The 13,701-nt window shown below is 45.0% G+C and overlaps 1 protein-coding gene across 1 annotated transcript; it reads right to left on the bottom strand.

The window, feature by feature from the left end:
- Positions 1 to 8,579: 8,579 nt before the first annotated feature.
- On the bottom strand, positions 8,580 to 13,431 carry LOC120959570 (odorant receptor Or2). Its single transcript, XM_040383039.2, has 7 exons — positions 12,511 to 13,431; positions 12,331 to 12,414; positions 11,811 to 12,235; positions 11,525 to 11,624; positions 11,336 to 11,437; positions 11,120 to 11,227; positions 8,580 to 10,271 (listed from the first exon to the last, which is right to left on the bottom strand). The coding sequence occupies exons 1-7, from the start codon at positions 12,724 to 12,726 to the stop codon at positions 10,170 to 10,172; spliced, it is 1,137 nt and encodes a 378-aa protein (XP_040238973.2). The 5' UTR covers positions 12,727 to 13,431; the 3' UTR covers positions 8,580 to 10,169.
- Positions 13,432 to 13,701: the final 270 nt, after the last annotated feature.

Consider the following 13,701-nt stretch of genomic DNA (forward strand, 5'->3'; position numbering starts at 1 on the left):
TGCATACATTTAGGCGGTAAAGATGCTAAACACAATAATTAGCTGGCAACTATTAATAATAATAATTACGCGAGAGATGTCATTTGTTTCATCATGCGTTATCATTGTTGTTGAACAATTTTATCAGTAACGAACAAATAAAATCATAAACGCATCAAAAGTAATTTGTTCATCCGGTCTTTCCGCGTTGCGCCTGCGCGGTGTCATTCTTTCTTCACTCGGCTTGCCGCGAGTTCACTGCCAATGCGTTCATCTTAACGTTCATCGCAAAGCCCTGTACGAATCAACAAGAGGATGCTGGGAAGAGGGTCAGTGTTTGGTGCCAGAATACCCTCCGCCACCTCAAATTGCCATAAAGGTCAACCCCGAATGTTCAACTGTCGAAGAGCAATTGCTAGAATGATAGTAAACCGGATTGATGTAACGAGCAATTTATGAATGAAAATCGCCCCATTTTGCAGCACAAAGCGAAGGGAAACGTCCCACAAAGCGTTCGTTCCATTTTTTCTACAGGGCAGAAAAGGCAGAACAGCTACATAGAAGCCCGTACCGGAGCAAAACAACATCGAAGGCGCCACAATGTCGGCTGTAGATGGTGCTTCCGCTGCCACGAGACCGTGAGCGGTGGGACGAAACGCAACGCAGAACTGTCGGACAAAGTGGAAAAATCGTTTGGCGATGCACGTTGACGGCGAAATATGAGCAATCGACCTTCGTTCACGTAGGAGTCTGGGCGCGTTGCTCGTGCGAGGGGTCGTGGAGGATTCGTGGATGGCGACGGAATGGCCACTGATTGTTGGGCCTGGGCGTACGGATTCGTTCTTCCCTCGCACTCCCTTTTCTTCCACTGTTGATTCACTGTACAAACCAAATCATGCCGTGGCATCACCGCGCCAGAATAGACCGCGTTTGGAGCGATGGACAGTGGATCAATGGATGATTAAAACGATCGAACGGACGTGTACGGGCCATGCGGATGGCGAAGATGCTGTTTGTCTGTTTGTGCTGTTTTGCCGTACCACGATGCCCTCGAGAGCCTTCTCGACCGGTGGATGCAATGCGATGATAGATGATGTTGTGTAAATAATGAAACATGAAACCGAAGGTCCTTTTTCCGAGAGGGAAGCGCTGGCGCTGGGTAGTGGTGCACAAATTGAAGGGTTTCTTTACGACGGGGCTGTACCGTCTCGAGGATGGACTCGGTTCCTAGCGACGGTCTAAAATATAATGCCTGCTAATCCGATCGGGGAAAGATGAATGCAAAAGGGCAAGGCACAGCGCGATGGGAATGTCAACATGGTGGAGAGGAATTTAAGATGCGAAGCGTGTGTGTTTTTGTATGCCCTCTCGATAGCATTATGTTATTAATAATGCGGACGAGGATGGTGGTTTTAAAATCTAGCGAAACTAACGGGCGATTTAAGAGGGGATTTTCCACAAACGTTCGGAAGATGAATTTTAAATCAGAACATAATTCTGCAGCACAAAATCATTCACTCCTGGGAGTCACAAAACATAACTGGAAATAGCCGGTACACAGCGATGGCACGATGGTGACACGCCAGTAAAACTTTTCCAATATGCTGTAAAATCTGTAGCATCGGTTTCTAAAAGCGACCGTCGTTGTTTGTGAGCTGAGAAAATTCTCTAATGTGGATGGAAGATTTGGTAAGGAAAGGGACGGGAAAACATGCCGAAAGGATCAAATGTAACGAAGGTCTACTCGTTACAATGTTATCGGTTTGATTTCTCGGAATGGCAGGATATTCGAAAGAGCAGCTTTAATGTGTAGCATCGATGTAGTTGGTGTATGATTGCTATTTTCTCATATTTTTATGCCCTTAACTGTTTCATTTCGTGCGCCATCAATGCTTTTACCATTACAAGTGAATATTTACACGAGAGCAAACAGCAAAACTACCTTAAATAAACATTGCTGTGGAGGAATAAAACGTGATTCAGTTATTGGAAATTAAAATCATGCACAATTTCGTTGGAATTTAGGACACTTTTGTGGACAGTGCCAGTTGTTGAGGATGCGTTGTTGACCTCACAAAACACATTTGAATGATAACTGAAGAGCTATGGTGCTGCCAAGAACTTGCGTAGTATTCATTTTTCACATCAAACAGATGCTGCAATTCAAAAATGGATGCTGTTAAAGAGTGATTGACACAATCAAAGGAAAGCATACAGAATTATGATTCATTCGAGTGAGTAGGAGCTCATCAAAGCATAAACTGTGATTAAAAATTCGGATACATTTGAGTGATCCGGGACTATTTGGAATATTGCTTTCCCTATAGATGATGAAACTCTGTTTTACTGTTACAATTGAAGCGAATTCATGAGAATATGCACAGCTTCACGATAGAGTACAGAACTCTATTTTTTCCCTCTCTTTTCATCGCTTTTTTAGGCCACCCAATACCATTTATATTCCTCACCATGCTCATCTCAACTTACACAGTATCATTTATATCCGCCAGAATCTCTCTTTTATTTCCCTTTTTCAAGCCGCATTTTGTTTTCGCTCGCCTTTTTGCCTTTTTTGACCTTACTTGCAACCCCATTGCATCACCCGATGCACCCCTGGTACAAGAAGCAGCAATTTAGCACGCGACCCAACAAACAGTGCGTCAAGACAGTGGCCTGAACTTCATCGCTATCTAGGCGTGTGCTTGCGAGCGCGCGCGGGGCAACAATCTTTCGGCTGGTGTGCACCGGGCAGACCTTTCCTGCTTAGCGCGCCTCAAACTCCCAAATTGAATTGGTTCATTCTCATTTTGGGGTTGCAACACGAGCGAGGCCTTACAGACAACCGCAAAACGAGGAATCGCGCAGTTCGCGGTACGCTTTTCGCGCAAACGGACGGAAGAGCGGCGCGCAGTTTGGGCGTGAAAAATCAAGCAGAAAAGCATGGGGGAGAGCGAGCGTTTGTGCTGTGGTTTTGCCATGCACACAGTAAGCAGCGCTAGCAGCAGTGAAACTATAAACTGGCAGCTGTAAATTGAAATTTATTTCACTCCTTTGAGCGCTCGGGCAAAACTTCATTTGACGCAGTCAGTCTGAGAGAGAGAGTGGGAGAGCAGCGGCGTGGCACGGTGGCGCCATACGGCGCGCTGCTGCGCGTGGGCAAAAGAAGGAAAAGGGGAAACCAACAACCGGCAACACCATCAATGGCATTCACAGGGAATGGGGGTCTTCTTTCCCCGGGAAGGACTGAGTGCGTTTTGCCTTGTTTCTGGCTCGTAATTTATGATAAACAACAATCGAATGAACTTTTGTGCGATACACCACACCACACTGGCGCGCGGGAAGCGCATGGGAATTTATAAACTTATTTAAAATGCAGCACATTTATTTGCATCCGGTGTGTGATGCTGTGCGGGAGGCTGTGTGGCTGCAGCTCATTTTAATGCCGAAGCTTACACGACAAGCTTAGGAAAGCGTGGCCACATTTCAACACGTAAGCATTGCGAGGAGCAATAAAAAAGTGTGAAATTGCCAGCACAGTTGCGGCAACTACTTTTTGGAATAATAAATGAACACGCGGTGCGATGGAACTGGCGAAGCAATGCAAGAAACAAGCGGGTAGAAAGGAAAGGACACTCTTTTCCCAGTGGTAGTAGTTAATGCCACAAAGCTCAGTGTCCAACTGTGCTTACGGCTATTTAGCACTGGTGGGAAACAATTTTTAAACAAATTCCCAACAATATTGTATGCATAGGAAAATCGGAATTGAATAATTGATTGGTTTAATTGAATTTTCATAACCCATCACACTCTCTGCATGTCTAACCTGATACATGTGTTGATTTTTTTCCTCCCCACGTTTCCGCTCTACCGCCGGTCATCAGCAATCGATCACTGTACAGGTTGCTGTTTGGCAATGTTACACCGACCGAAAGTTTGTCTGTATCCATATGCTACCGCTTAGCTGCCCCACACACATATACAAACCAACACCAGCAGCTTCCAGTATCGCTTAACAGCTTGACTGCATCGTTCGAAAAGTTTACCAGAAGTGCACCGAGAGCAGATGGAAAGGAAGGCTACAGGACAGGGCAAGGTTTGCGAACAAGTCAAGCGTATTTCTTTTGCTTTGGCCTTTGTCCATGGCACGAGGGCAAGGCACGAAGGCTAGCAAAAAAAGGGGAGCATAGGGTTAACTTTATGCTACCAGCTCGTACAGCGCGATAATGCGGGAATGCGAGTCCGGCTTGATGGATGAAGCGATGAAGATGAAGTGCAGCAGCGGACGCAGTCATTCGGCTGCATCAGGTGCAGTAGCAGTGTACCGGTGTACATGGGAGCTGGTACTAAGTTGATAGATTTTGTTTGAGTTGATAGAACAAGCTACTAACGATCGTTTAAAATAGGTGTTTGATGTGGGGTGAACTTGCACATTTGCATATGGTGCTGTGACTGTATGCAATCGAATTAAAATGGGAAAGTGAATGATTAATTATACTAAACATTTACCTACTACTACTACTCACGGCAAACTAAAATAGTAACATGGTGTATGAAAAATAGTTGAGGAAACTTTTTTCGCTATTTGCATTTAAGACAGAGTTACTGTTTGCATACTTTCAGGCGCAAAGGATATCGTCCGAGAATTGCATACGTTAAGGCTCATGCAGAATATTCGGTTTAAAGCCCAGGGCAGACGAATTGCTTTTCCCCATGCAAAAATGGTTAGTAGATTAAACATGATTAAATGGATGTTTTCAATCAAATTAAATGTAGTTCATTGCTCTAGTACACAAAATAAAAAAACAGCTTTTGTATGATGAGCAAATTTACGTATTGAATACGCCTGCAGTTATGCAAAAGGGTAAACTGAAGTATCTTTTTAATGGCTTGTTTTGCACTGCATGCACCCTGCTTAACAAGCCTTTTACCAGGGGTCCACAGTAAAACGGTTGCTGCGGAGCTATCAAGCGATCAGCATGCTTTCCCATCCATTATCAGCTGCAAAAGGGTCGTAATTTGAGCGTTGCAATCAATATTAGCTTCCCATTTTTAATCATCTCCATCGTTTATTTTCCCTTCCACACTGCTCCCAAGCCACCGAGCATCCTTCGTCCGCATGAAGCATCGGTAAAAAAAGAACGGAAGCGTTAGTTTACTAATTTATTCCATAAAATCCATGTTCCATCTTTCACCCGGCGTGACTAGTCCGCTTGTTAGTGCTAGTGACGCTCGTTCTCTCGCTCTCCTCGCCTGGAGAGTTTTGGAGAGAAAACAAGTTTGCTTTTTTGTTTGTTTCGGCAAATGCTTTTCAACGCTGACACTTCAACCCGGTGCGGAGCCTTCGAAGCGGAGCGGAGAAAGTTGCTGAAATGATAAATTAAATCTCGCATCCAGCAGGTGTTGAAGCATTCGGTTGAGACGAGTGTGTTTTTGTTGTGATTTTGTGGCTTCGAGAGTTTTGGTTCGTTTCGTTTGGGGATGTGTTTGGGTTAAGGCTTGTATTTGGGGGAGTGCAAAACAACAAGTTTGTGTAAAGTGATTTTAATTTGCAGTTTGAAGCACTTGTCAGCAATGCCAACCAGAGTTTGGAGGAGTTGAGGAGCAACTTCTGGTTTAAGTATTGCACTGCGAGCGTTGCTTAGAAAACGATGTTTGCCCTATAATGGGAAGAGTTAGAAGAGGTTGTATGTATTGAAAGAAGTTCTGTTTTGCTGTGCATTGATTCTTGGAAGTGTACACAAGCGATGGAGGGATTTGCATATCTCCGGGTGTAATTAAAACAAGCTTCATCCCCATTTTCCACCCCAAAAGCTAAGCTCCACTCTAGTGCACTTATTTGGTGCCGAGCTACCGGGTGAGTTTGGGAAAAGTTGAAGTACTGCGAACGGAACCGAATGCCATCGGATCGAAATTTCTATTTCCGGAATGCACAATAGCGTAAGCAGCCGGGGCAAGGATCCTTTCCCGAGCTCGAGCAAAGCCAACTAATCACTCCACCTAAATTATTCAGCCGAAGGAGCGTCGGTCGGAGGCAGCAACGGTTGGGAAATAAGGTCCAAAAAGGGTGGATCATTTATTTCCTTGCATCACTCGCTCTCTCTCTCTCACTCTCTTTCTTGCACGACTGCCTTATACACGCCTGCCCTGTTTGGTGGGCTAATTATTATAGAGTTGTGCCCCTTACCGACCGAGCCACATGCAACCGTGAAGGTGAGCTGTGAAATGAATTCAAATTAATCATGCCCTAACGGCGTGTGTATGTGTGTGTGTGTGTGGGTGTGTTTCTGTTGGCTGGAAAAGGTGAAATGAATGTCTTGCGATTCGTTTGAGTCAACAGCCACCATATGGCGTTCGAGGTTCGTGTATGATACTGCGTGCTGTGGGTGTGTGTGTGTGTGTGCTTTGTAACAGGTCAGGGTAAGCGTCGGCTCGTTGTATTAAATCCTCCGATCAAAATACAAAACATCACCGTTAGCAACTTTGCTAAAGCCTTTAATTTGGGACGGCTTTGTACAACTATGTCTTGTTATAATAACTCTGCTGGAAGCTGATACCCCAAGAAGCTTTATGCATCAGTCTCAGCACTTCTCGAGCGTACTTCCGGAGCGGCGAAGTTTAGTCCACCACCAATTAGTCGCTTGCGATAAAGTTGAACCGATCGAGAGTACTTGCACCTGAATAGTTAACATTTCTCTCCTCTGGGAGGAGATTACCAGGCCATTGGCGCCATTAGTCGATCGAAATAAGCTTTAAAATATGTATACCTCCGAAAGGTTTCATTTTACTCACTGGTGCCCGTTAATGCTCCTCCTTAATTTCGGGAAAGCATATTTTGCATCGCCAGGAAGAAAGGAAACGATGAAAGCGGTAAAATATGAAATATGATAAATTTAGCAGATTGTTTTGGCGTGCTGTTGATGATGCGCGCACCAGCATTATGTGTGTTAAAATTTGTACAGATAATAGTGGCTGCAGCATTGTGGCTTTGTGTATTCCTCGGGCGTGGATGGCAAGCAATAGGATAGGGGTTGGGATGGGGCGCGAGATTTTGAGCATGCAAATTAGTTTATGTATTTACGCTCGTTAGCGATACGCAAACAGTTCGAAACGGTGCACCCGGGCGTCACAGTCAAGCGCACACTTCAAACGCACACGCGTCACCCACATGAGGTGAAGTCGTGAGAGGTTCAAGCGTGGATGCAAACAGGTTCCACGCGGACTTGCTCTCTCTCTGATTTACGGTAAGTCCGTGGGAAACTTCATGCCTACAGTGCGGGCAAAAAGCGGCCTTAGAACTGCATGCTTTTGCATGGTTAGTGTGTGTGTGTGTGCAAGCTGAACCTCTTAATGACAAGCATCTGACAACACTTTGGAGCAGCTGAGATAAATCAAATTTGCATTCATTATCCGTCGGCCGCAAGATGCTCGAAGTGTGGCCCGAAAGCTAGCCGTCTTGCCGTGGCGCGCTCTTGGGACGAGTGGTAGGTAAGCAGAAACTGGAACAAAACAACGCCCACCATGGCCTGGTCGAGGCTTCAAGTCGTGGGTTGAATTCCACAGTGGCCACCAAGCGTACAACGAACCGAGGCGGCCACGCTTCAAATTTAAAGCAGCTGCTTAACGCGATTGCCGCCACTAAGCGTGTGAAGCAACACCGATTATAGACTCCTTTTCGCTTCCTGGTATAGAAATTTACCCAACGTGTGTACATTATAATATGGCGGACGTGTGTGATTGTAATAATAATTTAATGTTTAATTAGTGTGAACTTGAACAAAAGATGACGGGTTTTGGTAGCCATTAGTTGATTGGAAGATTTCCGGGAACTTCTCCCCCTGCTCGTGTTCAATCTTCTGGTAATATGGCAATAGACGGACGATACTATGCCGTACTACGCATAATGTTGGCAATCGACGCACACGCCAGCACACATATGGAATAGGAAGAAGAGCTTCAGGTAGCTCGGAAAGTCCTTCTGCAGCTGACGCACAGGGTAAAGCAGCAGCCGTGAGCCTCTTGATGGTTAACTTGATGAAATGTAAATTATTGGGATGAGTTTGATCAGTTTTTGCTGGCCTGTGAGCGCACTACATCGAGCTCGTGTTTGAGGTGCAGCAGCGGCACCAGCACGGGAATTGAGCATGATGCATGAAGCCTCAATCTACAACCATGTGATGGCGTTTGTTTATCGTTCTCGTACAGCGTGATGCACGCGATGCACCTGCACTGGGATGTAACAACCGATCGAAACCGAACGGAGCGGGTTTGACCTATAGTGCAGTAAAGCAATTTTCTTCTCCCCTTCTAGATACCGGTCTATTTTATCTCTGTGTAGCTCGAACGATAGGATTGGAAGCTGTGTGATTTTAGCATGTCTGTTCAGTTCAGTAGGGTAAGCATATTTTCCCGGAAAGATTGTTACAAACATTGGTAGCTACCGGAAGAGCCTGTTCTAACGGGAAGCAATAACATGCGCTTTTTTATTGTTTGCCTGTTGGGTTGATTAAAATTTACCGAGAAGAGAAGAATTTTGGGTTTGCCGAAATGTTTCTCTTAATCGAAAAAAAAGTTCATGTATACATCTCATAAACAAACGAATCTGAGTGGCGATAAAACAGTGCAAAAAGCACCGAAAGTTTATTAAGAATGTGATTTTGCAGCATAACAGCAAACACTTGCTTGGCGGGTTGCATACTTTTAAGCGCAAAATAATCACCCACCTAAAATTATGCAATTTGCATGACAAAATTACTTTACCATCACTTTGATGTCTATTTCTTTGTTTCTCTTACAACAGCTCAAACACACACATACACACATACATCCAGCGACATTAGACAAGGATCCGTCCACGAGCAACTTTACTCTGAATGGCAAATTTTCGATGCATTAAATTTGCACTCAAAATCAGTGGAAATCAAATTTGCTAACCACACCAAATCGTACCAATGTTTCTCGCTCTTTTCCTGTATCTATCTTTTACACCATCACCATCGGGCGCGCTCTGTCTCTCTCTCTATCTCCCTGTGTCACAACTTGTAGCAGCGATTGACAATTACAGTTTTAATTAAACATTTCCATGTTTTCCGACCGTACTGCCGGATGCGGCCCGTGCCTTGTCAGAGTTTTGGGATCGGTCCGGGAGTTGCTTGTACCGGTTAAACCTTGTACCGTCGGCTGACTCGAGCGCACACAGCAGCTAGCTAGCTTGTATCGTTGTTTGCTTGTGGGTCTGCAAGCTCCCAACCAAGTGTAGTGTTGTTAGTGGTGGTGGCAGTAGTAGTAGTAGTGGGTGGAGTAGTTGGTTTTTTGTTCGTATCCCAACCATGCGCTTGTCGAAGTTGCAACCGGAACGAGCAAAGGATGAGCCTTTTTGCGTGGTGCAATGGGATTAGAAGTAAACCCGTGGACTAAAACAATGATAGTACTACAAGCAATGCAGCGGGAAAGCGAGACAGTGCGACACAGAGATGAGATAGAAGCTGTGTTTGTTGGCCATGTTCGTGCATAGTTTTGTTGCCCGCCGCACATCTGTCTGGCGCACCCACCGGGTCGGCTGATGCGGAAGCGGAAGGATATGAATTTGTAAAATAAAAACCTAAACAATACCCCCAACCACCCGGAGGGGGAAAGAATCCATGCCCCGGAGCAGAGACCTTTCCCGGAGCGGAGACACACAACCAACCGGGTTCTGCATGTTCGTTGGCTTGAGTTTCAATTAACATGGAAATGAAGTAGCTGGCAGCTTACTTTTTTCCCTCCCATTTACGCGAACAAACGATTATCTATCGCTGTGTCGATCTGTGCATTTCCACCGGCAACATCACCGGCTTGCGAGTGCACTCGGCGGATCGAACAACACACCGCTCCGTATCGTGAGCATCGCGACTTTTGAATGGAAAAGTTTAAGAGTCATTCACTGGAATGCTGAAGCAAGCACAATAATGCAGCGTTTTTTCACCGTCGTCTGGTTGCTGATACTTTTATTCGCTTCAATGGGTTGGTTGAGAGGGAACCTCCGAGTGGTTTGCATGAAGATTTGGGTGAATAAGCTTCAGTGCAATAACTTTCCACCAAATCCCGTGGGATAAGCGGCTGGTAACTTTGTGGCTGCTAATGGTGTTTGATGATCGGCTGCTTGCTGTCTTTGCATAGTGATGAGGGGATTTTTGTTTGTTTGTCGGTTAAGTTTAGTTGTACACTCGGCGCAGCAGTGTGAAGTAGGAGTAGGACACGTTGAGCAATTTTTGAAACATTTCCAACGTCATCGGGTACACGTTGCCGACTTTAATCTGCAAGAGGGAAAGTAAAGGTTGGATTTAGAATGTTAAATAAAAATGCAATAAAAAATAGAGCTATTGTTATGTTACGCCTAATTGCATACATATAGGCGTTTAGAAGAACTGAAAGTACTTTATTCATAAACTCGCTACTTTGTAATAATGAAAACAAATGCTTTAAAATATTAAAATATCTAAACTAAATGCGCTAAAGAACCTCAAAGTTGTTTAATGCTGATTTATAAGTTTTTCTGTACTATTACCACAATCAACATATTTAATTACAAAAGGAACCAGGAATTGTAATAAACAAGGAACAATTTTAAGAGCAATTTTAATTCTTAGAGGATATTGATTATTATTACATAAATTCTTAAAATTCTAATTCATAAAAATAATAATAATAATAATAATAATAATAATTATTATTATAATAATAATAATAATAATAATAATAAAAATAATAATAATCATCATCATAAAAATAATAATAATAATAATAATAATAATAATAATAATAATAATAATAATAATAATAATAATAATAAAAATAATAATAATAATAATTATAATAATAATAATAATAAATTTATTATTAGAATAATAATAATTATAATAAAATCTCTATTTTGGTTCCTGAACAATACATTAAAAATGGTTTATCTATTGCTTAAAATAAAAATGATTCCTAAAGAAAGCTTGCAATAATACGAACGATCTATTGTTGCTACGATTGCATAAAAAAAGGCGTTTAAATAAAATAAACTTGATTCATTCAGAAAAAGCTTATTAGTGAACAGCTATTTACACAACCTTCCGTGCCATGTTCATTGAACAGAGCATCGATCAGCCAAACTTACCACCATCGGTCGCTGAGCACGTGCAATAATTAGAATCAACCGTTTCCTTATCGGCTCCTCAAAGTCTGGCCACGCTCCATTGTAAATGGCATCGCCAATGCCTAGGCTCTGAAATGCAGAGGAAAAACAAAACCGATCCCCATACAGAAACACAACAATGTAAGTCAGCCGATCTATAGCAAACCGCTCAACCGAACTCAGCTTCAGCGCCATTACCTGCTCTAGTACCTCGTTCGCATGCCAATAGAAGGCAAACATCTGCGAGAGTATCATGAAGATGTACGATCCAATCATTATCATCTGTGCCAGCTGATTGCTCTATTGAGAGATGGAACGATTGAGTCCCGAAATGAGAGTCCGGAGACGGGCTAGCGACCGCAATGTCCGTCGGTCGATTTTACTTACAATGCTTAGCAGAAACAGCAGTGCGCACAGCATCATCCCAAACGACAGGAACTCCAGCAGACACAGATGGGTGACGAGTGAGTTGAGATCATGAACGTATCTGCACGCGCGCGTGTGTGTTTGGAACGGAAGGAAGGATGTGAAACATGACCCAGTGCCCGTGCGGGCATGAAAACGGGAGAATTAATGGCTTCCGGTTTGTGTGTATGCGTGCTGCCGCATCCCGAAATAGCAAACAACCCTCCCCGAGGGAAGGGCAATCCGGTCGGGTCCAGCGTCTACTTACTGGATGATTTGTTTGTGATACTTTAGACACTCCTTCAGCTCGGCGAACAGTGTGCCGGCGCTGTGTCCGGTCGTAGCCATCGTGCCGCTGTGGCGCCCCAAGCGTCCGAGCCGTTGCTTTAGGGCCGCTATCTGGACGAGCGCAAACAGCGTGCAGGTCGCGTAGAAGCTGGTGAACGGGATGTACATGCAGCAGGCGGGGAAGGTAAGGTAAACCTGCAGCACAAACACGACCTGGTAGGTCGGGGTGGCCAGCACGTCCACGCCCGGTATCGTGACGCCGTACGGTAGGCCGCGCCCGGGCACAAACAGAGGATAGGTCACAAAGCAGGCACTAATGAAGGCGCCGAGCCACAGGTTCGATATCGATAGCATGCGTCCCCGCCGTGTGTACCGCTCCAGCACGGGTCGGATGTCGTCATTTTTCTGTACAAACATTTTCGCGGGACGATCAAATGTTACCGTCGGGGGTGGTTATGGTGTAAACAACTCCCTCAAAAAAGGGAAAACCGATGACTTACCTCGAGGAGAGCGTACTCGGCGGCAACGCCTTCAAAAAATGTCTCAAATTTCCGTCGATTGATCACGAGAAAGGAGGTACGGAGCTGGATGGCAACAAACAGAGAAAAAAAAACGCATGGAAAAGGTATGAAAATATCCACCAAGTGGGAAGGTTATTGCCTCTCCCCTCGCTCACGTACGACGAGGTTAAAGTACAGCACGGTAAAGTATCCGTTGATGATGAGCTCGCTCATGTCGCCCCAGGACGAGTACAGCTTCAGGAACTGGAACACGTTCAGCACGGCGACCGGGATGCAGCCGACCAGAAAGCGGGACAACCGCGGCCGCCGCAGATACGACCAGAACAGCCACACACGCACATTGACACCAATTATCGGACACTCTTCGATCAGCATTTTCGGCAGCGGGTTGCGGTTTATGTTCGTTTTTGAAATCCGGTTCAGTTAGTGAGCAAGCGCAAGGTACGTTTCTTCACCTTTATAGTCGCTCACTCGGCGATGGACTGTGGAAGAAGCGTGTGTGTTGGAAGCCACGAAATTGATTATAATCAAATTAATTGAGTACCGTGACTTTTTGAGCAAATTATATGCTTCGCTGGGCGCTGAGGCTCCCGCTCCGGTGGTTGATGTGTGGCCAGTGGTCAGTGGATTTCCTGGGAAAGCGTGAGAAACCAATCAGATGCGGCGAAGGAAGGGCCATTTTTAAAGCGCAACACAAAGCGCACAGCTCGGTTTGGGTTCACTTGCTGTGATATCTCATTACATTTCCTGGGACATTCCGCTGTTCGTCGTCTTCGCTCTGCCGGACGAGTATGTTGAACCATTTCCAGCACGTCACGGCGAGGGAAGCTTGCAGCTACAGTTCACAGCCAGTTCAAAAGCAGAGGTATAAGGCCATCAGAAGAAAAGATCGCGCCCAATAATAGCAGCAGCAGCAGCAGCACGACACACAAAAGCCACCCCAGAGTCCATCAGAGCCAAGGCATCGAACGTTCAGGCTCCGAAAAAAACGCTCACCCAAAATGAACCTCCAATGCCGGAAATGCATTCAAAGCGTTCGCCTGCGGTGAAGCGCTCTTTTTATTTCGGTCACCAGAGAAATGGAACGGCCCAAAAAAAATAAAAGAAAGAAAGAACCCTACTCTCCCACCAAGAAGGCATGTGTGTTTGTTCAATTCAAAGTGAGGAAGGACCTCCCCGAATCCATGTTTTAGGTCAGCTTGGTGTGCCGAAACCTCGGAAACAACATCGGAGTGGGCATGTGTGTGTTTCTCCATTCATTGCAGCTGTGTGTTTTCCTCCACTTCAGAATGGGAACCGAGCCGCTTTCCACCACCGGCCCGCTGTCGATGTGTGGTATGTGACGCGCAA

This window comes from Anopheles coluzzii, chromosome 3 (genome assembly GCF_943734685.1).
Source record: "Anopheles coluzzii chromosome 3, AcolN3, whole genome shotgun sequence".
NCBI lineage: Eukaryota > Metazoa > Arthropoda > Insecta > Diptera > Culicidae > Anopheles > Anopheles coluzzii.

Bases quoted from the DNA above. Each gene is read 5' to 3' on its own strand.
- LOC120959570 (XM_040383039.2), bottom strand. From the start codon at position 12,726: ATGCTGATCGAAGAGTGTCCGATAATTGGTGTCAATGTGCGTGTGTGG. The intron at 12,236-12,330 runs GTAAGTCATCGG...ATGTTTGTACAG, and splicing joins CCGAGTACGCTCTCCTCGAG to AAAAATGACGACATCCGACC. The intron at 11,625-11,810 runs GTAAGTAGACGC...GCGCGCGTGCAG, and splicing joins TATCACAAACAAATCATCCA to ATACGTTCATGATCTCAACT.